The 22,930-nt window shown below is 38.1% G+C and overlaps 1 protein-coding gene across 5 annotated transcripts in view; it reads left to right on the forward strand.

Moving 5' to 3' along the window:
• The window catches only part of ORC3 (origin recognition complex subunit 3), a 90,747-nt gene that overhangs the window by 40,789 nt on the left and 27,028 nt on the right, over positions 1–22,930 (forward strand). For all 5 annotated transcript variants that reach the window (XM_004388985.2, XM_023742957.1, XM_023742959.1 and 2 more), the window contains 2 exons: positions 3,971–4,087; positions 4,933–5,012. In XM_004388985.2, coding sequence (XP_004389042.1) covers positions 3,971–4,087; positions 4,933–5,012 — 197 coding nt within the window. The remainder of the gene's footprint in view (positions 1–3,970; positions 4,088–4,932; positions 5,013–22,930) is intronic.

A 22,930-nucleotide genomic window follows, 5' to 3' on the forward strand; every position in this document is an offset into this window, starting at 1 on the left:
TGGTTTAAAATGAGGAAAGGTGTGTGTCAGATTTGTATCCTTGCACCATACTTATTCATTCTGTATGCTGAGCAGATAATCCAAGAAGCTGGACTATATGAAGAATGGGGCATCAGGATTGGAGGAACTCTTATTAACAACCTGCAATATGCAGATGGCGTAACTGTGAAAGTGAAGAGGACTTGAAGGACTTACTGATGAAGATCAAAGACTACAGCCTTCTGTATGGATTAAACCTCAACACAAAACAAAAATCCTCACAACTGTACCAGTAAGCAACATCATGATAAACAGAGAAAAGATGGAAGTTGTCAGGGATTTGGTTTTACTTGGATGCACAATCGACACCCATTGAAGCAGCAGTGAAGAAATCACATGACATATTTGCATTGGTCAGATTTGCTGCAAAATACCTCTTTTAATTGTTAAAAAGCAAAGATGTTACTTTAAGGACTAAGGTGCACCTGAACCAAGCCATGGTATTTTTCAGTTGCCTCATATGCATGTCAAAGCTGGAAAATGAATAAGGAAGACTGAAGAAGAATTAATGCCTTTGAATTATGGTGTTGCCAAAGAATATTGCATATATCACGGACTGCCAGAAGAACAAACAAAAAAGAAGTACGGCCAAAATGCTCCTTAGAATTGAGGATGGCAAGACTTCATCTCACATAGTTTGGACCTGTTATCAGAAGGGACTTGTCCTTGGAGAAGGATCTCATGCTTGGTAAAGTAGCGGTTCAGGAAAAAAGAGGAAGACTCTCAGTGAGATGCATTGACACAGTGGCTGCAACAATGAGCTCAAACATAGCAATGATTGTGAGGATGGTGCAGGACCGGGCAGTGTTTCGTTCTGTTGTACATAGGGTCGCTATGAGTCGGAACTGACTCGATGGCACCCAACAACAACTATTACACATTGACAGGCAACAATGTGTTTTTCATGTTCATACTGTTTTTTAAAAATCTGAGCCAGTATTTACAAATTAAGAAGCTTTACATTACTAATTCAGACCTTTGGCTTCTTTTGAAAAAGTAGGGTATCTGTCCCCTATCCAGCAAGACAGCTAGTAGTTGCCCTTTTGTTTAAAAGAGAGACCCTGAATGTCAGCCTCTATTTATTAATGCACGTTTTCATTCAACAAATATTTTTTTAGTCTGTTCTGTGCCATGTATTGGTCTAGGCCCTGAGAAAACAGGAGTCTACAAAGGCAAAAAGCTTGTGGAGCTTACATTCTATTGGAGAGACAGACAGTAAAACAAGATAAATAAGTGAAGTGTTTACTGTGGTAGTTATAAGTGCTAAGAAAAGAAGGAGGCAGAAAAGGGGGTTATGAAGTTTGGTGTGCATAGGGGGTGGTGCTGAAATTGTAGATAAGGGCCCCACTGAGGAGGTGGATTTTGATTAAAGATCTAAAGGCAGTTACGGAGCTTGCCATGCAAGAATCTGAAGGAAGAGCAGAGGGACAAGTGGAAAGAATCTGAGGTTGGAGCATGTCTGAGGAGGAACAAGGAGGTTGCTGTGTATTTGCTCTGTTTTTCATACAACAGAGAAATATTTCTGTTTCCATATTTTTATCAAAAATCAATAAAAGAGTAAAAGTCTTCATGTTTCAAGAAGAACAGAAGAAAGCATATCTCTTTGGGAAATAATGAATATTCCTAGGCAAAATATATCTCTGTTGAAAAGAATCATCCTAAACACAATTATGGAGTAAAACATGATGAGAACTATGACTGATACATAGAAAAGATGCCTGAGGAGAAAATCAATGAAGGGGAAAAAAGGAGTACTGTATCAACAGGCTTTGTGTTTGCATGTGCATAGTGTAAATGATGCTTTTTTAACTTTTAAGTGGGAAAATTTTTCATACTTCAAAACCTTTTACAAGTTTGAGTTTTATCATAAAATAGTGTCTATAAAGTACATCAGGAATTGTCATCCTGGATAGGTAAAGGTAGATGTATGTCTCAGTAAGACGGTGAATTTAGAGGACAGGTGACATGTTAAACATTTGTGATGTTTTCTGTTGCAACTGATAAGAACACAGATACAAATAGCAGCGAAATCTTTCTCATGTGGAGATTAGGTTCTAAAGTCAGCACATAAGGCAAAGATCTGGGATAGTCAGAATTAATCTTGAAAATACCTTAGAAAGGTATAATACAACAAACCTTCTTTTATTAAGTCCAGCATAGCCAGCTTTTTCTCCTAGTGTTGGAACTAGACCTCCATTTCCTCAGTTGAGCATCAGATAAAATAGACTGCATGTTATATGGAAGAAAAAAGAAAGTTTTTAAACACTAGAACCCTATTCAGCGTGGGAACATACTAATTACACAGTGAGAAATATGAAGGACTAAGGCTACTTGGGAGGAGAACATGTTCATGTACCTCATCTCACACTTGCTTCAGGGCATAGCTAATTGAGTGGTACAGTGTGCAGTATTTCCCATATTATATGAAGTGTTTCTTTTCTCTCCTTATCCAAGTAAATTCAATAAACATGTCACTCAGTTCTGCTGCATCACCCACTTGTACATACAGTTACTCCACAGAGCAAAAGTAAATAGGCAGTGCACGTAACATGAAGTAGCATGAAATATAATTACTATTCAGTAATGAATTCCTTTTTCTCCAGAATATTCCCGTTTAAAAACTGATTAAGCACACAGTAAAACAAAATATCAATTAATGGCTTTTATGCAATCTCTATGTTATAACTTACAGTAAAAACAGAATAAAAGTATACTCTCCCAATGGTGGCTAAAGTACTCTTTGATTATGGCTACCTTTGTTACGATAGGAGACTTGAAATAATGGGAGGAAAAAGCATTTTGGTACTAAAAGCTTTCATTTGCTGTACGCTTTGCGCTAATGACCCATAGATTGCTGACCAAGGCATTGATTCCTAAGTGAGTTAAAGTTTAGGAAAATATATCAAATTTTTTGCTTTATGTAGGTTAGATTTGTTTGGATTTATTGATATCTGAGGCATTATTTTCTGCATGGTTAAGCTATAAAAACAATAGGTATCTGCAAGATATTACTGAAAGAATAAATAATAATAAGACATAGCCCAGTAAAGTCCTTTATTTGACTTCTTAGAAAGAAAAAAAAGAAATTGAGGACAATGCATCAAGTCATAATCCTCTTAAACTGTTACAGAATAAGCAGTTATAAAAGGAATTGAAGCCTGAAAATGCTGATAGGGTCTAACACTATTTGAGAAAGCTCTAGAAAGATTTTGAAAAACTTTCTAGTCATCCTATAGGTTTCTTAAGATACTGTCCTCCATAATCATACTTGCTTGATTCTAAATTAAAAATCTTTCTGGCTTCATATTTCTTTTTCATTTTTTTTGCCCCTTAATTGTTAAAGTGAATACAACCAGTAAAGGGGATTCCCAACAAGAAGCAGATATTTTTCCAGAATCACCTGTGGTGGTTCTTCCACAGTCCTGCATTCTTCTCCTCCAACCACAACTCTAGCAGTACTTTAGGAAAAGGATACATCAGCAGCAGAACTTCAGCAACTGTTGATTACATTGTACTGGGCTTCCTGGTGACCTCTGCATCCTTCTGATGACAGTGCGTTAGAGGATAATGGACCTTCCCTGATTGTGGCACACACCAGGTGATTAGCATAGGACAGGCATTCAGTAAATGTTTTTTTGCACTTCTGTATTATTTTGGGCCAAGGTTTTGTAGCGATACTGAAGATGTGCGGAGACTGAATTGCAGTATTAATTCTGATGTGTGTATAATATCACCAGACTTAATACTAAATAAACAATACCCAGGCTTTATCCAGAATTTTATGTGTATTATAAAGTCTTATGAGTTAAGCAGACTAATTTGTAATTCTGATCTTGTCAGTTTTCCAGAAACTGTATATAACCATGAATTAGCTTTTATTATAGTCTTTTAATTACTGACATATATTAATAACACATTCTGTGAATTTTAGGAAGAAACACAATCACTATTAGAAAACCTGCATGTTTACCATACAAATTACTTCCTGGTTCTGAGATGTCTTCATAAGTTCACCTCTTCTCTTCCCAAGTACCCCTTGGGTCGACAGGTAACAAAAGCTCCCTCATTTGGAATTTATGAATAGGAATATTAGTAGTTTCTTGCTTTGCTTTCTGTAGCATTGCAGGCATCAGAATTTGAAATGAATCCAAATCTTGCAATGAGAGCATGGTCTAAATCCTTTCCAGCTGTACACATTACTGGTAATTGAAACAGTGTTTTTTGTTCTGACTGCCACATTTAGAAACAGCCACATAAATCCCAGTGGTTTTGCTTCCCCTCCAGTGTATTTGTGGAAGGCATTTAACTTTTCTTCTTTAACACTTCTTTGTCACCTATACTGAGAGCTGGTCTTCCACCCTTAGTGTACTGGAAAAAGCAAAACTGTGGGAGAATGTTTAATGGTTAGCTTTGTATTATACCAAGAACTTAAAGAGAAGCAGTACTTCTGCTTCTTGCAAAATTATGCTCAGCTGGCCTTTGTATCATAACATAAACCTTATGAACCATCTACAGTGGCAGATGTTAATGGAAGAATTTTGTGTTCCTAAACCTTTGCATCCTTAATCAAAGTTTTAGAGAACAAATATAAATATATAACAGTGACTTTGTTTTTGAGATGATTTCTGCCATTGAATCTTCCTTTTTATTATATTATCACTTCTAATTAATCATTTTCTTACTACAAAGTGGCCAGTGATATCAGCCATTATTTACAGCATTATGTAAATAAGAATATAAAGCCTAATCCATGTGATAATGCCAAGTCTAAAGAAAATGATTGTTTTTAATAACAATATTTTTTTTCTTGATTATACATGGTTTGCCAAGCCAGTAATGTGTAATCTTACTGCATTACTTTTGGTTCTTCACAAATGTGCTATTCATTTACAGATCAGAGAGCTGTACTGTACATGTTTAGAAAAGAACATATGGGATTCAGAGGAGTATGCATCAGCCTTGCAGCTGCTGAGGTAGTTTTTTCTTTTTTGTGTGTTCTAAGCTTGCCAGTAAGTATCACCTTCCTCCAGAACTCCACCTGCCAAGAAGTTTCATAAGTAGCCATGTTGTGTCTAAAAATATTTGTATATATCTAGAATATTTGTTGGTAGTTTCTGGTGTTTTTAATGTAGCAGCCATCCCATTACATTGCTTGTTTTAATTTTTTCTTTTAAGTTATGGTTTTTAAAGTAAAGCTAGTTATTGTTCGGTCATTTATCAACACTACATGAGGAGAACTTAGTTTATGGATCATTAGAAACCAGCAACATTGATGTCATGGCAGGAAAGTAGTCATGGGAAACAAGTTCACTGTGGCCCTGATGTGGCTGGATGGAGGAGCAGCTCATTTGGTGAAATGCACCCTGTGAAGGAAGTCACTGCTGACCTTGATTAGGAGCAACAAGGAGCAACTGCCTGGTGATCTTCATGCCTTCCCCCACTCAGGTTGACATAACACATTCACACTGACTCATTCATAAATTATTTACTTAATAGGGAAAAAGTTAGGGGCCCTAATATATGGCATAAATAGAATACCAGACATAACTAGAAAATGCACAGAATGTTATGGATGGAATTGTGTCCCCCCAAAATGTATGTCAACTTGACTAGGCCATGATTCCCAGTATTATGTGGTTATCCACCGTTTTGTGATCTGATGTGATTATCCTATGTGTTGTAAATCCTAACGTCTATAATGTTAATAAGGCAGGATTAGAGGCAGTTATATTAATGAGGCAGGACTCAATCTACAGGACTAGGTTGTATGTTGAGTCCCTTTTGAAATATAAAAGAGAGAACTGAGCAGAGAGGAGAGGGACCTCATACCACCAAGAAGGAAGAGTCGAGAGCGGAGCGCATCTGTTGGACCTGAGTAGAAGCTCCTAGACCAGGGAAAGATTGATAACAAGCACCTTCTCACAGAGCCAGTAGAGAGAGAAAGCCTTCCCCTGGAGCTTGCACCCTGAATTTGGACTTCTAGCCTCCTAAACCGTGAGAGAATAAACTTCTCTTTGTTAAAGCCCTCCACTTGTGGTATTTCTGTTATAGCAGCACTGAGTAACTAAGACACAGCAAAAGATGAACTAGATAAACGGGACTTCCTAAAAATTAACCACTTATGCTCTTCAATAGATTTCTCCAAAAGAGTAAATAGAGAACCTATAGACTGGGAACAATTTTTGGCTACAACATATCCAACAAGAGTCTATTCTCTAAAATTCATAGAGAACTTCAACACTTCAATAACAAAAAGAAAAACAATCCAGTTTAAAAGTGGGCAAAGGATATGAACAGACCATTCGCCAAAGAAGACATTCAGGCAGCTAAGAAACACATGAAGAAATGCTCGTGTCAATCACAAAGGGACAAATATTGTATGAGACCACTATTACAAAACCCAAGAAAAGGTTTACACACAGAAAAAAATAATTTTTGATGGATATGAGGTGGGGAGTGGGAAGGGAAAATCACAATAGATAGTGGACATGGGTTAACTTTGGTGAAGGGAAAGACAAGACACAATATAGGGAAGTCTGCACAACTTGATCAAGGCAAAGTCATAGGAGCTTCGTAGACACATCAAAACACCTTGAGGGAGGGACCAAGTTACTAGGGCTACGGGCTGGGGAACATGGTCTCAGGGGACATTTGGTCAATTGGCATGACATGGTTTATAAAGAAAATGTTCTGTATACTACTTTGGTGAGTAGCATCTGAGATCTTAAAAGCTTGTGAGCAGCCATCTAAGATACATCAATTGGTTCCATCATGTTTGGAGCAAAGGAGAATGAAGAAGACCAAAGACACAAGGAAAATATTAGTCCAGAGGAGTAATGGAGCACATGAACCACAGCCTCCACTAGCCTGAGCTCAGAAGAACTAGATAGTGCCCAGCTATCACCACCGGCTGCTCTGATGGGGATCATAATAGAGGGTCCTGGACAAAGCAGGAGATAAGTGTAGTACAGAGTTCAAATTCACAAAAATAGACTAGACTTACTGGTCTGGCACAGACTGGAGGAATCCCTGAGACTATGGCCCCTGATCACCCTGCTAACTCAGAACTGAAGCCACTCCCAAAGTCTGCCTTTCAGCCAAAGAATAGACAGGCCTGTAAAACAAACAATAACACGTGAGGAATGTGCTTCATAGTTCAATCAAGTATACAAGACCAAATGGGCAACACCTGCCCAAAAGCAAAGATGAGAAGGCAGGAAGGGACCATAAAACTGGACGAATGGACACAAAGAACTCAGGGTGGAAAGGAAAAGGGGCAGAGTGCTGACATATTGTGGGGATTACAGCCAATATCACAAAACAATTTGTGTATAAATTTTTGAATGAGAATCTAATCTGCGCTGTAAACTTCCACCTAACATGCAATAAAATTAAAAAAAAAAAAAAAGATGCTCACGATCATTAGGCATTATTGTTGTTAGGTACCGTTGAGTCAGTTCCAACGCATAGTGGCCCTACGTACAACAGAACAAAACACTGCCCAGTCCTGCACCATCCTCACAATTGTTGTTATGCTTGAGCCTGTTATTGCAGCCACTGTGTCAGTCCATCTCCTTGAGGGTCTTCCTCTTTTTCACTGACCCTCTACTTTACCAACATGGTGTCCTTCTCCAGGGACCGATGCCTCCTGACATCATGTCCAAACTACGTGAGATGTAGTCTTACCATCCTTGATTCTAAGGAGCATTCTGGCTGTAATTCTTCCAAGACACCCTTCTGACCTGGAACTGAAGCCATTCTTGGAGACCACCTTTCAGCCAAACAATAGACAGGCCCATAAAATAAACAGCACCTGAGAGGAATGTGTTCCTTAAAACAATGGATTATACGAAATCAAAAGGACGGTATTTGCCCAGAAGCAAAGATGAGAACACAGGGAAGGGTAGAGAATCTGGATGAAAGGAAATGAGGAACCCAGAGCAGAAATGGAGAGTGCTGACACATTGCGAGAAATGCAACCAATGTCATGGAATATTTTATGTACAAACTATTGAATGGAAAACTAATTTACTCTGTAAACTTCACCTAAAGCACAATAAAAAAAAAATTTTTTTTAATTACTTGAAAACCAAAACCAAACCCACTGCCAGTGAGTCGATTCCAACTCATAGCAACCCAATAGGACAGAGTAGAACTGCCCCACAGGGATTTCAAGGCTGTAATCTTTATGGAAGCAGGCTGCCACATCTTTCTCCCATGGAGCAGCTGGTGGGTTTTAACTGCCAATCTGTCTGTTAGCAGCTGAGTGCTTAACCACTGTGCCACCAGGGCTCCTTTAAGTTATTTACCTGCTATTATTTAATTATCAGGTATCAAAGATCACTTAGCATCCCTGACACATATGCTTTTCAAAGTTATAATTATTTGTATTCCTTGGGTTTATTTCTTGTATGTTTGGTGAATTTTTAGTCTTCCATAAAAATAGTAATTACTTGGGTAGTGTAAAAGAGAAATCAAGTGTGAGCTGTTTCTGAACACAGTTATATAATTTTCCCCAGTGTATGCTTATATGAAACAACCATAAAACAGTCTGAGAACTGAATGTTTACTAAGTATTGGTTTCTTCAGGGCCTACAAGAAAAGAACAGATGGACACAGTAGGAAAAAATTCACACAGAAGGCACTTTAAGTCCAGATACTTAATAATGTTAGTGATCTAGCAGGTGCAGCTTAAGATAGGAAAGTAATTTCATGCTATCTGGAAAAATAACTCCCTGTGGAAACTAGATTCACTGAAAAGTTATGTTTTATATCATCTTTTAAAATCCCAATAAGAGATTTTTGTGGTGCAAATGGTTAGCATGCTTGGCTGCTAATGGAAGTGTTGGAGGTTCGAGTCCACCTAGAGGCACCTTAAAAGAAGGACCTATGATCTAATGAAAAGTCAGCCATTGAAAACCCTGTGGAATGTGAAAACAAAAACGATAAAATTTGTAGAAGAAAATGCAGGGGCAAGGCTGTTGGCCTAGCTTTTTACAATGGGTTATCTAATATAACAGAAGTACAAATGGCAAAAGACAAAATAAATAAAGGGGACATCATAAAAATTAACTTTTGTTCATCAGAAGACTTTACCTAAAAAGTGAAAAGGCAAGCTACTGGCTGGGAGAATATCTTCAGAAACGATACGTGTGAGAAGAATCTAATAACCAAAATATATATGCAACTTTGACAACTTAACAAAAAGACAAATAACCCAGTCATAACATGGCAAAAGGACGTAAATAGACATTTCACCAAACAGGACATTCAGATGGCCACCATACACATGAAAAGATACTCAACATCATTAGCCATCAGAGATGCACATCAAAACAACGAGATACCATTTCACTCCTGGTAGGATGGCTAAGATAAGAAAAAAAGAAAATAATAGATGTCAGCAAGGATGTGGAGAAATTGGAACCCTTATCCATTGCTGCTGGAAATGCAAAATGGTACAGCCACTGTGGAAAACAGTGTGGCAGTTTCTCAGAAAACTAAAAATAGAACTAGCATATGACCTAGCAATGCCATTCCTAGGTATATACCCAAAAGACTTGAAAGTGGAGACTCAAACAGATCCTTGTACACCAGTGTTCATTGCAGCGCTAGTCACAGTAGCCAAAAGGTGGAAACACCTAAACGTCCGTCAGCTGATAAGTGAATAACAAAATGTGGTAAATACATGCAATGGAATACTAAGCCAATAAGAGAAATGAGGTCTTGATTCACGCTACAGTATGGATAGAGCTTCAAAATATTATGGTGAGTGAAATGACTCAACCACAAAAGGACAAATATTGTATGACCTCACTTACATAAAAAGACAAGAAAAGGCAAATATATGAAGACTAAAGTTTATTAGTGGTTACCGGGGGCGGGAAGGAAGGAGAAAGGAGGGGTTATTGCTTATGGAGCATTATGTTTCAGTTTACAGTATTTGAAAAATCACATTAAGGGTAGTGTTGCACAGCTGATTAATGTAATTGCTATAAAAAGTTGAATTGGCAAAAGTTGTATGATACATTTACAACAATAGGAAAAAAAAGAGTAGCTGCTGAGGCTGCTTATGTACAGTTGAACCCCTCATGGGATTTCATTCCTTGGTTTGGCAGTTTAGGTCATGGTTTCATGGGACATCCCAGTTAAATGGCCCAAATGGACCACAACTACTACAGCCTCCACCAGACTGAGTCCCGCACAGCTAGATGCTGCCCAGCTACCACCACCAACTGCTCTGACAGGGATCACAATAGAGGGTTCTGGACAGAGCTGAAGAAAAATGTAGAACAAAATTCTAACTCACAAAAACAGACTAGACTTACTGGTCTGACAGAGACTGGAGAAACCCCGAGAGTCATGTTTAGGGCTTCTGTTCTACCTCCAAGTTCGCTGCATAGTGTCTAGGGTCTTAAAAGCTTGCAAGCAGCTGTTTAAGGCACAACAATTGGTCTCTGTTCACCTGGAATATAAGGAATAGAAGGAGGAGATAGAATGTGTGGCTAATTGTCTCCATGAACAACTGCCTGCTCTGCCCATGAGACCCGCAGTGAATGGTACCCGGCTGCCATTGTTGTTGAGTGTTGTCAAGTCAATTCCAACTCATAGTGACTCTACTTCTGTAAATATTACAGCCTAGGAAACCCTATGGGGCAGTTCTGCTCTGTCCTATAGGGTCGCTATGAGTCTGGCTACAAAACTGAATCAAAGATTGTATGAGAAATCCTGATCAGAAGGGGGAAAACGTAGAACAGAATTTCAAGTTCTCATGGACTCTAGACCTTCTGGAGCCATGGACCTCTGAAACTTATCCTGAGATACCTTTTTTCAAAAAAAAACTTGTACTTTAAATGCAGGTTTACAGAGCAAATTACTTTCTTATTAAACAAGTAATATAAGTAATTGTTTTGTGACATTTGTTGCCAACCCTCTGACATATCCACGCTCTCCCCTTCTCGACCTTGGGTTCCCCATTACCAGCTTTCCTGTTCACTCCTGCCTTCTCGTCCTTGCCCCTGGGCTGGTGTGCCCATTTAGTCTCCTTTTGTTTTATGGGCCTGTCTAATCTTTGGCTGAAGGGTGAACCTCAGGATGACTTCAGTACTGAGTTAAAAGGGTGTCCAGGGGCCATACCTGGGGTTTCTCCAGTTTCTGTCAGACCAGTAAGTCTAGTCTTTTTTTTTTTTTTGTGTGTGTGTGTGTGTTAGAATTTTGTTTTACATTTTTCTCCAGCTCTGTCTGGGACTGTCTGTTGTGATCTCTGTGAGAGCAGCAGTTGGTGGTGGTAGCTGGGCACCACCTAGTTATGCTGGACTCGGTCTGGTGGAGGCTGTGGTAGTTGTGGTGCATTAGTCCTTTGAGCTAATCTTTCCCTTGTGTCTTTGGTTTCCTTCATTTTCCCTTGCTCCAGACGGGGTGGAACCAGTGGAGTATCTTAGATGACCGCTCACATGCTTTTAAGACTACCGATGCTAGTAACCAAAGTAGAATGTAGAATATTTTCTTTATAAACTGTGTTATGGCAGTTGAGCTAGATGTCCCCCAAGACCACGGTCCCCAGCCCTCAGTCCAGTAATTCGGTACCTTGGGGTGTCCTGAGATAATCTTTATCCTTAAACCTTAAACCAAAAGTATCCCCTGAAGTCTTCTTAAAACCAAAAAATAGTTTAGCTTAACTAGTAAAAATGTCTGCCTTGAGCATTTTGCTCTTTTAAGATCTATCTGTATGGGATCAAATTGACAATAGCAGCTCAAAAGATTAGGTAGGAAACCTAGCAGGCAGTGACATTGTCACAACTCAGAAAAGGGGGGTGAGGATGGTTGCACAACTTGAAAAATGTAATCAATGTCACTGAATTGTAGAAACTGTTGAATTGGTGTTACCTTCTGCTGTGTACATTCTCAACAAAAAAAAATAAACTATTAAAAAAAAAAAAAAAAAAAAACCCTGTGGAGCTGATACATAGAGTTGCCATGATTTGGGGTTGACTCTGGTTTTGGTTTTATGTATTTCTATACTAACCTCAACTAGAATATTTTTGAGACTTCCTTTTGTTTTCTATTCAAGTGAGCATACCTATTGCAGATAACCAATGGATTCTTGTTGGGTTTTCTCTTTTAACCTTCATGATTAGTGTTTTTTTCCTTCTCTAGCTGGGTATTCCCAAATTCATAGATAACTTTGTAAGGAAGGGACTTGCTTTTTTCTTTCTGAGCCTCCCTGGCACTAGTAATATTGGGATACAGTCAGGAATCAAGAAAGCTAATTCCAAACTGGGTTAATAAAATGTGAGCAGTAATAGTAATGGGACAATAACCTGTAACTGTAGCCTGTTATGGTTGGGTCGATTCCGACTCATGACAACTCTATGGGACAGAGTAGAACTGCCTCATAGTGTTTCCAAGGCTGTAAATCTTTACATAAGCAAACTGGCACATCTTTCTCCCACGGAGCTGCTGGTGGTTTCAAATCACTGACCTTTCAGTTAGCAGCCAAGTGCTTTAACCACTGCACCACCAAGCCTCCCTATAAAGATATAGCTAAGTGAAAAAATTATTTAGGAAGAGGAAGTGGTAAATAATACTAACCCAGCAGTGAGCTAGGTGAGTACATCTGCTTTTCCTGGTCAGCTATGAAAGAACATAAGAGGAAAAATTTTACCTTTCTATTGGAGAGAAATAAAAAACTAGACCAAGAATTTATCAAGCTTTTGAAATTTATAGACCCTTGCTTGAACATCGCTATGAAGTACAGTTCTACTCTGATAACACATGGAGTGGCTATAAGTAAAAATCGGCTCCACAGCAGCGGGTTGCATGTTGGAAATAACTAAAAGTATTCAAAATGTCTCATACCTGCCATTCACTCCCCAGAATTCCAGTCTACAAAGGACATATTTGCAATTTGAATTTGGTAACTAGATTAACAATCTCTAATATTAGAATAGGGGAACTGTCAGTAATAATTTAGGAGTAGGGTAGTGCAAAGGGTTAATGCGCTCCGCTGCTAACTGAAAGGTTAGAGGTTCAAGTCCACCTCGAGGTGCTTTGGAAAAAAAGCCTGGCCATCTACATCTAAAAAATAAGCCACTAAAAATCCTAGGGAGCACAGTTCTACTCTGATACACATGGGGTTGCTCCATGGCAACTGGTTAGTGTTTGAACAACAACATTTTAAGGGTTGATAGAAGTCGTAAGTCTTCAGCGTATAGGAATACTATGGATCATTTGGACCTGAAGAATATTTCATTCTCATTCTTGGTAGCAGTAGGTCACTATGGCAATGATTCTTTGTATTGGGGATAATGAAAAGTGGGCCCCCCTTCTCAGGGAAATTTATTCACCCTCTACCCACATCATATCAGAATTACTTATCTAGAGTTATCCCATTTTCTTCCAAATAAGGAAACCAAGGCCAGAACACTGAGTTGACTTTTCTGCAGTTAGAAGAGCTGGAATTTAAAATGGTATCTTCACATTCCAGTTCTTTTTTCATTCATACTCTAATTATTTGAGGGATGGTAATTTAAAAAAACTGTTTGGGTTTGTGGCCATTAGCCCATGTTTTAAATATCCAAAATTTTAAAATGAGCCAGCAGAGTCGGCTTCTATGGAATCAACCCCCCATCCAGACTAGTCATCTTGGCATAGGGTGCATATAAGTGAAAGGCACCAGTATCTAGCCTGCTTATCCAAGTGTAACCTTATGAGCTTGCTACAGAAGCAGACTTATAAATTGAAGTTGATTGGTACTTGAAGGAATTTAATCGAGGCTGAAGGAAATTATTCTGATTTCTGAGTAGGGCTTTTGACTTAAATAGTAACGTATTAGCAGGTTAGCTCAGTTATCACTGAGTTCAGAAAAAAGAAAACATGACCCAAGTAATAATATCACCATTTGATCACTTCTGCTTAGTTCAAAGAGACTAGAGATTTAGAAACTAAATAATGCATTGTTTCCTGATTTTGCAGATAAACTTTAGATCATATTTAAAGATCTAGTTATCAAAATCAATAGCAGAAGACGCAAGGAAAAAAAATCAAACACATGGAAACTGAATAACACCTTGCTCAAAAACTACTGGGTTATAGAAGAAATTAAGGATAGAATAAAGAAATTCGTAGAATCAAATAAGAATGAAAACACATCCTACCAGAACAATTGGGACACAGCAAACAGCACAGTGCTCAAGGTCAGTTTATAGCAATAAATGCACACATCCAAAAAGAAGAAAGGGTCAAAATCAAAACATTAACCCTACAACTGGAACAAGTAGAAAGAGAGCAGCAAAAGAAGCAGGCGCTAGAAGAAAGCAAATAGTAAGAATTAGTGCAGAATTAAATGCAATAGAGAATAGAAAAACAATTAAAAGAGTTAACAAGACCAAAAGCTGCTTCTTTGAAAAGATCAACAACATCAATAAACTATTGGCCAAACTCACAAAAGAAAAACAGGGGAGGAAGCAAATAACCCGTATAAGAAATGAGATGGGTGATATCACAACAGACCCAACTGAAATTAAAAAGAATCATTACAGAATACTGTGAAACACTGAGCTCTAACAAATTTGAAAACCTAGAGGAAATGGACAAATTTCTAGAAACTACCTACCTAAACTAACACAAACAGAGGTAGAACAACTAAATAAACCTATAACAAAAAAAGAGATGAGAAAGGTAATTAACAAACTCCGAACAAAAAAAAGCCCTGGCATGGAGAATTCTACCAAACTTTCAGAGAAGAGTTAACACCATTACTACTAAAGATATTTCAGATCATAGAAAAGGATGGAATACTCCCAAACTCATTCTATGAAGCCAGCATAACTCTGATACCAAAACCAGGTAAAGACACCACAAAAAAAGATAATTACAGACCAATATCCCTCATGAACATTAATGCAAAAATCCTCAACAGAATTCAGCAACATATCAAAAAGTAATTCACCCTGATTAAGTGGGATTTATACCAGGTATGCAGGGATGGTTCAACATGCAGGGATGGTTCAAGATGATAAAAACAATGTAATCCATCACATTAATAAAACAAAGGACAAGAACCACATGATCTTATTAATCGATGCAGAAAAGGCATTTGACAAAGTCCAACATCCATTCATGAGAAAAACACTCAACAAAATAGGAATAGAAGGGAAATTCCTCAGTATAATTAAGGACATTTATACAAAGCCAACAGCCAACATCATCCTAAATGGAGAGACTTTGAAAGCATTCCCCTTGAGAATGGGAACCAGACAAGGATGCTTTTTATCACCACTCTTATTCAACATTGTGCTAGAGGTCCTAGTTAGGCTAGAAAAAGAAATAAAAGGCATCCAGATTGGTAAGGAAGAAGTAAAAGTATCTCTCCTTGCAGATGATATGATCTTACACACAGAAAACCCCAGAGAATCAATAAGAAAACTACTGGAACTAATAGAAGATTTCAGCAAAGTATCAGGATAGAAGATAAACATACAAAAATCAGTTGGATTCCTTTACATCAACAAAGAGAACCTCGAAGAGGAAATCACCAAATCAATACCATTTACAATAGCCCTCAAGAAGATAAAATACTTAAGAATAAATCTAACGAGAGACATAAAGACCTGTACGATGAAAAGTACAAGCCACCACTGCAAGAAACCAAAAGAGACCTGCGTTAAGTGTAAAAACATGCCTTGCTCATGGATATGAAGTACTCAACATTGTGAAAATGTCACTTCTACCCAAAGCAACCTACAAATACAATGCAATCCCAATCCAGATTCCAACGGCATTTTTTAATGAGATGGAGAAACAAATCACAAACTTCATATGGAAAGGGAAGATGACCCATATAAGTAAAGCTGAAGAAGAAGAAGAAAGTGGGAGGCCTCACACTACATGATTTTGGAACCTATTATACCGCCATGGTAGTCAGAACAGCCCGGTACTGGTACAACAACAGATACATAAACCAATGGAGCAGAATTGAGAATCCAGACATAAATTCATCCACCTGTGAGCAGGTGATATTTGACAAAGGCCCCAAGTCTGTTAATTGGAAAAGACAGTCTCTTTAACAAATGGTGCTGGTATAACTGGATATCCATCTGCAAAAAACTGAAACAAGACCCATACCTCACACCACGCACAAAAACTAACTCAAAATGGATCAAAGACTTAAATATAAAATCGAAAACGGTAAAGATCATGGAAGAAAAAATAGGGACAATGCTAGGAGCCCTAATACATGGCATAAACACAATACAAACCATAAGTAACAACGCACAAGCACCAGAAGAGAGACTTAGATAAACGGGAACTCCTAAAAATCAAACACTTATGCTCATCAAAAGACTTCACCAAAGGAGTCAAAAGACAACCTATAGACTGGGAAAAAATGCTTGGCTACGACACATCTGATCAGGGTCCAATATCTAAAATCTATAAGATACTGCAAAATCTCAACAACAAAAAGACAACCCAGTTAAAAAATGGACAAAGGATATGAACAGGCACTTCTCCAAGGAAGACATTTAGGTGGCTAACAGACACCTGAGGAAATGCTCACGATCATTAGCCATTAGAGAAATGCAAATCAAAACTACAGTGAGATACCACCTCACCCCAACAAGGCTAGCACTGATCCAAAAAACACAAAATAATAAATGTTGGAGAGGTTGTGGAGAGACTGGAACACTTATACACTGTTGGTGGGAATGTGAAATGGTACAACCACTTTGGAAATCGATTTGGCGCTTCCTTAAAAAGCTAGAAATAGAAGTACCATACTATCCAGCAAATGTGATCCTTGGAATATATCCTAGAGAAATAAGAGCCGTCACCCGAATAGATGTATGCACACCCATGTTTATTGCAGCACTGTTCACAATAGCAAAAAGATGGAAACAACCTAGGTGCCCATCAACAAACAGATAAACAAATTATGATATATCCACACAATGGAATACTACACAATGATAAAGAGCAATGATGAAGCTGTGAAGCATAACATGGATAAATCTGGAAGGCATTATGCTGAGTGAATTTAGTCAGTCACAAAAGGACAAATACTGTGTAAGACCACTATTATAAGAACTGAAGAAAAGGTTTAAATGAAGTAGAAAACATTCTTTGATGGTTACAAGGGTGGGGAATGAGGAAGAGGGTTATTCACTAACTAGATAGTAGACAAGAATTATCTTAGATGAAGGGAAGGACAGCACACACTACAGGGAAAGTCAGCACATCTGGACTAAACCAGAGCTAGGAAGTTTCCTGAATACAGCCAAACACCTCGAGGGACAGAGTAGCGGGGCAGGGACCAGAGGACCATGGTTTCAGGGGACATCTAGGTCAGTTGGCATAACAAAGTTTATTAAGAAAATGTTCTGCATCCTACTTTCATGAGTGGCGTCTTAAAAGCTAACGAGTGGCCATCTAAGATACATCAACTGGTCCCAACCCACCTGGAGTAAAGGAGAATGAAGAACACCAAAATCACAAGGAAAGTATTAGCCCAAGAGGAATAAAGGGCCACGTAAACCGGAGACTGCATCAGCCTGAGACCTAAAGAACTAGATGGTGCTCGGCTACCACCAATGACCGCCCTGACAGGGAACACAACAGAGAGTCCCCGATGGAGCAGAAGACTGGAGTACAGAATTTAAATTCTAGTAAAAAGACCAGACTTAATGGTCTCACTGAGACTGGAGGAACCCCAGAAAGCATGGCCCCCAGACTCTCTGTCAACCCAGAACTAAAACCCTTCCCAAGGCCAACTCTTCATACAAACATTAGACTGGACTATGGGACATAAAATGATACTAGTGAAGATTGTGCTTCTTATTCTTAGCTCAAGTAGATACATGAGACTAAATGGACAGCTCCTGTCCAGAGGTGAGAGGAGAAGGCAGAGAGGGTCAGGAGCTGGTTGAATGAACATGGGAAATCGGGTGGAAAGGAGGAAGATACTGTCACATTATAGGGAGAGCAGTTAGGGTCACATAACAATATATGTGTAAGTTTTTGTATGAGAGACTAACTTGAATTGTAAACTTTCACTTAAAGTACAACAATACAATACAATAAAAATAAAAAATTAAAAAAAAAAAAGCAAAGCGCCCTCTGGCTGTACTTCTTCCAAGACAGACTTGTTTGTTCTTCTGGCAGTCCATAGTATATTCAGTATTCTTCGCCAACACCGTCTAATTCAAAGGGATCAATTCTTCTTCGGTCTCCCTTATTCATTGTCCACCTTTCACACGCATGTAACTATCATGGATTGCGGGTCAGATGCACTTTAGTCCTTGAAGTAACTTATTTGCTTTTCAATACTTTAAAGAGGTATTTTTCAGCAGCTTTACCCGATGCAATATGTCGTTTGATTTCTTGAATGCAGCTTCCGTGGGCATTGATAGTGAATCCAAGTAAAATGAAATCCTTGGTAACTTCAGGCTTTTCTCATTTATCATAATGTTGCTTATTGGTACAGTTGTGAGGATTTTTGTTTTCTTTATGTTGAGGTGGAATCCATGCTGAAGGCTATAGTCCTTGATCTTCATCAGTAAGTGCTTCAAGTCCTCTTCACTTTCAGCAAACAAGGTTGTGTCATCTGCATATTACAGGTTGTTAATGAGTCTTCCTCCAAATCTGATGCCTCGTTCTTCTTCATGTAGTCCAGCTTCTCAGATTATTTTAGCTCGGCAAACAGATTGCATAAGTATGATGAAAGGATACAACCCTGACACACACCTTTCCTGGTTTTAAACCACGGAGTATTCCTTTGTTGTATTCAAATGACTGCCTCTTGGTTTATGTATAGATTTCAGATGAGCACACTTAAATGTTCTGGAATTCCCATTCTTCGCAATGTTATCCATAATTTGTTATGATCCACACAGTCGAATGCCTTTCAACAGTCAGTAAAACACAGTTAAACATCTTTCTGGTATTCTCTCCTTTCAGCCAAGATCCATCTGACATCAGCAGTGATATCCCTGGTTGCACGTCCTCTTCTCAGTTTGGCTGGAATTTTTGGCAGTTCCCTGTCGGTGTACTGCTGCACCCGTTATTGAATTGTCTTCAGCTATAATTTACTTGCATGTGATATTAATGATATTGTTTGACAATTTCTGCATTCTGTTGGATCACCTTTGTTTGGAATGGGCACAAATATGGATCTCTCCAGTTGATTGGCCAGGTAACTGTCTTCCAAATTTCTTGGCTTGGACTAGTGAGCACCTCCAGCGCTGCATCTCTTTGTTGAAACAGTTCAGTTCGGTATTCCGTTAATTCCTGGGGCCTTGTTTTTTGCCAGTGCCTTGAGTGCAGCTTGGGTTTCTTCCTTCAGTACCGTCAATTCGTGATCGTATGCTACCTCCTGAAATGGTTGAATGTCGAGCAGTTCATTTTGGTACAGTGTCTAGGTGTATTCCTTCCATCTTCTTTTTTTGCTTCCTGCATCGTTCCATATTTTGCCCATAGAATCTTTCAGAATTGAAGCTTGAGGTGTGAATTTTTTCTTCAGTTCTCTTAGCTTGAGAAATGCCAAACGTATTCTTTCCTTTTGGTTTTCTAACTCCAGTCCTTTGCACATGTCATTGTAATACTCTACTTTGTCTGTTGGAGCTGCCCTTTGAAATCTTCTTTCAGCTCTTGTTACTTCATCATTTCTTCCATTCACTTTAGGTGCTGTGCTTTCAAGAGCAAGTTACAGAGTCTCCTCTGACAACCGTTTTGGTCTTTTCTTTCTTTCCCATCTTTTTAATGACCTTTTGCTTTCTTCATGTTTGTTGTCCTTGATGTCATCCCACAACTCGTCTGGTGTTCAGTCAGTAGTGTTCAGTGCATCAAGTCTATTCTTGAGATGGTCTCTAAATTTACACGGGATATACTCAAGGTCATACTTTCACTCTCGTGGACTTTTCTTAATTTTCTTCAGCTTCAGCTTGAACTTGCCTATGAGCAATTGATGGTCTGTTCTGTAGTTGGCCCTTGGCCTTGTTCTGAAATGGAATGCATAAAGATCAATATTGTAGGCGTTAGTGAGCTAAAATGGACTGGTATTTGCCATTTTGAATTAGAAATCATATGGTCTAGTATACCTGGAATGAGAAATTGTTTCACATTTATCATCAAGAAGAATATTTCCAGATCTAGTCTGAAGTACAACACTATCAGTCATAGGATAATATCCATATGCCTGCAAGGAAAACCAGTTAATAGGACTGTTATTCAATTTTACACACCAACCACTAATGTCAAAGAAGAGGAAATTGAAGACTTTTACCAATCTCTTCAGTCTGAAATTGATTAAACATGCAATCAAGATGCATTGATAATTACTGGTGATTGGAATGCAAAAGTTGGAAGCAAGAAGGGTCTGTAATTGGAAGATACAGTCTTTTTGATAGAAATGATATTGGAGATTGCATGATAGAATTTTGCAGGACCAATGACTTATTCATTGCAGATACCTTTTTTTCAACAACACAAATGGCCACTGTAAACATGGATCTCACCAGATGGAAAACACAGGAATCAAATCAACTACATCTGTGGGAGGAGACTGGAGTAGCTCAGTATCATCAATCAGAACAAGGCCAGGGGGCTGACTGCAGAACGAATCATGAATTGCATAAGAATTAGCTGAGTTTTGTTAAACATGTGGATTTCTGTCCTCCTCCCCCAAAGATTCTGAATCAGTCAGTTTGAGACCCGGCTGGGTTGGTCAGCATGAATCTGCATTTAACAAGCATTCTAACACATCCTGGAGTGTTAACCACACCTTGAGAAACATTATTCTAGAAAATAAAGGAGAATGAGAAAGGGGTAAAAAAAATTTTAGGAAAAAATGAAGCCGTCAAAGGAGAAGAAAAATATCCATGGAGAAACTGGATGGCTTTAGGCAGTTGGTCTCAAATTAGTTCCAAAACTGGACTAAGGTATTTCAGTAATAGTGATCAATGGGTTTTTGTCCCAATAAATGAAAAAAGATCTGAATTTGTACTTTAATTTTGTTTTTCTTTCTCTTTATTAAACGTTTAGTGCCTGCTACCACTTTTCTGCTAGTAAAATGAATAGGTATTTAAGGAAATACTAGTTTTTCAGTCTCAGAAATACCTCATAAAATTTAGTTTGACAGCTTTGTTTTTCTTCTTTGTTAACTTGGGGCTGTATTTTTGTAGTGCATAAATAAAATGTGTATATTTTATCCTACTAAAATTGTTTCTAACCATATAATTTATTCCTTTTGACATACAGTGTTCTTTAGACATAAAACGTTCCTCAAAAGAGGATGATGTTCCACAAAGGGCACCCTGACTTCCAGGTGTTCTCCCACATGAACCAGTTTGAGAACCATTCACCTTAGAGAAACTGCTCTTCACTAAGGCCTTCAGTGATGAAATTCTTTATCATTCTTGTCATTCATTGCCTTGTTCTTCATCCATTTCCAGAAAATATTAATTTAATGCCCGATTTGTGGAGCACGGATCTGGTGAAAAAGATGACCCTAGTCCTTACCCATACAGAATTTCAGTCAAGTAGGACATTCAGGTGTACAGGTAGACTGGCAAGTACAGTACAGAGTAATAAGTGCTGTGCAGAGTGAGGTCCAGGGTGCTAAGGAACTAATACACTGGACAGTTAACCCAGTTAACCTCCATTTGTGAGGTTGGAGCAGCTTCTCAAGAGTGGCATCTAATATGAAATATCAAAGGCTTATCAGGAGGAGTGGGTAGGGGTGGGTAGGCAGCAGCATGGTGTGCAGGAGGTTAAATATGGGAGAAGTTAGATGAGGTGGAGGAGTACTGATCACCTCCGAAATCCCCAAATCATACAGGTTTTTATTTTTTCCTCCTTTGTTGCTTAAAATGGAGTGCAAACTAAAAGAAAATGTACTTGTGTTTTTCTTTGAGAGTTCCCACAGACCCCAGGAAATTAGAGAAATGATTTAAACATGGGTCTTAACACTACAACAGAGAGGATGAATTGTGGCTCTTGAGTCATATATGACTTGTGCCTATCATTGCCTAAAAATTCTTGCTGATCTTACTTAAGTCTGATTAGGTCTATAGTCGTGTGTCAAAATAAGAAGTAGAGACTCTCTGACATGCTTGGCGGTATAAAGAGGTAACTTTCCTTATTTATGCTTATATATATTTTAGAAAATCAATATAACTTACCATCTAAGATAGCATGAAATAGAATAGGTTCTTAATATTATTTTTGATGAATAAAAATGTTTTAATAAAAGGTATCTAGCTTTTTTTAATTAAAATATATGTTCTCTGTAAAAAAAAATTTAGTGTTATGGAATATAAAAAGTGAAAGTACCCCCAGTTAAATGTACTTTTGCTAATATAATTGTTAAAATTTTTTCCTTCTAGCTATCAACCCTTAATAGAAAAAAGGCTTATCACTTTTATTCCCAACAACAAAGGGAAAGCAATTCTTTCTGATTCTTTAACTGTTACCAAAATTTTCCTCAAAATTTGCAAATAATTTGAGCCATTTGAATTACAGGTATTCAGCTAGAAAAGGAAATACATTATTTTAATGTATTTTTGGCTTCTGTTTCACTTGTTGAAATCACATATGATTGCATTGTTACATTTGAAGAAGATGACCTCTGAGTAGGTTGTGGTTATAGGCATTTTTTTGTTGTTGTTTCTTCTAGCTTTTATTGATATAATACATTTGCAGGTTTGGGATTTGATTATTTTTTAAACCTGCTTTGTAACAGTAATGTCTGTTTAGAACTTGAAAAGTCATTAGTCAGAACATCTTTGCATTAGGGATGGATTGAACAGTTTCTCTTTATAGCTTGTTCTCATAATCAGAAGTTTATATAATCAGTACTTAACCAGAAATTGTTGGCTTTCTGCATGATGAAGCAGAA

The sequence above is a fragment of the Trichechus manatus genome, unplaced genomic scaffold, assembly GCF_000243295.1.
Source record: "Trichechus manatus latirostris isolate Lorelei unplaced genomic scaffold, TriManLat1.0 scaffold00226, whole genome shotgun sequence".
Taxonomy (NCBI): domain Eukaryota; kingdom Metazoa; phylum Chordata; class Mammalia; order Sirenia; family Trichechidae; genus Trichechus; species Trichechus manatus.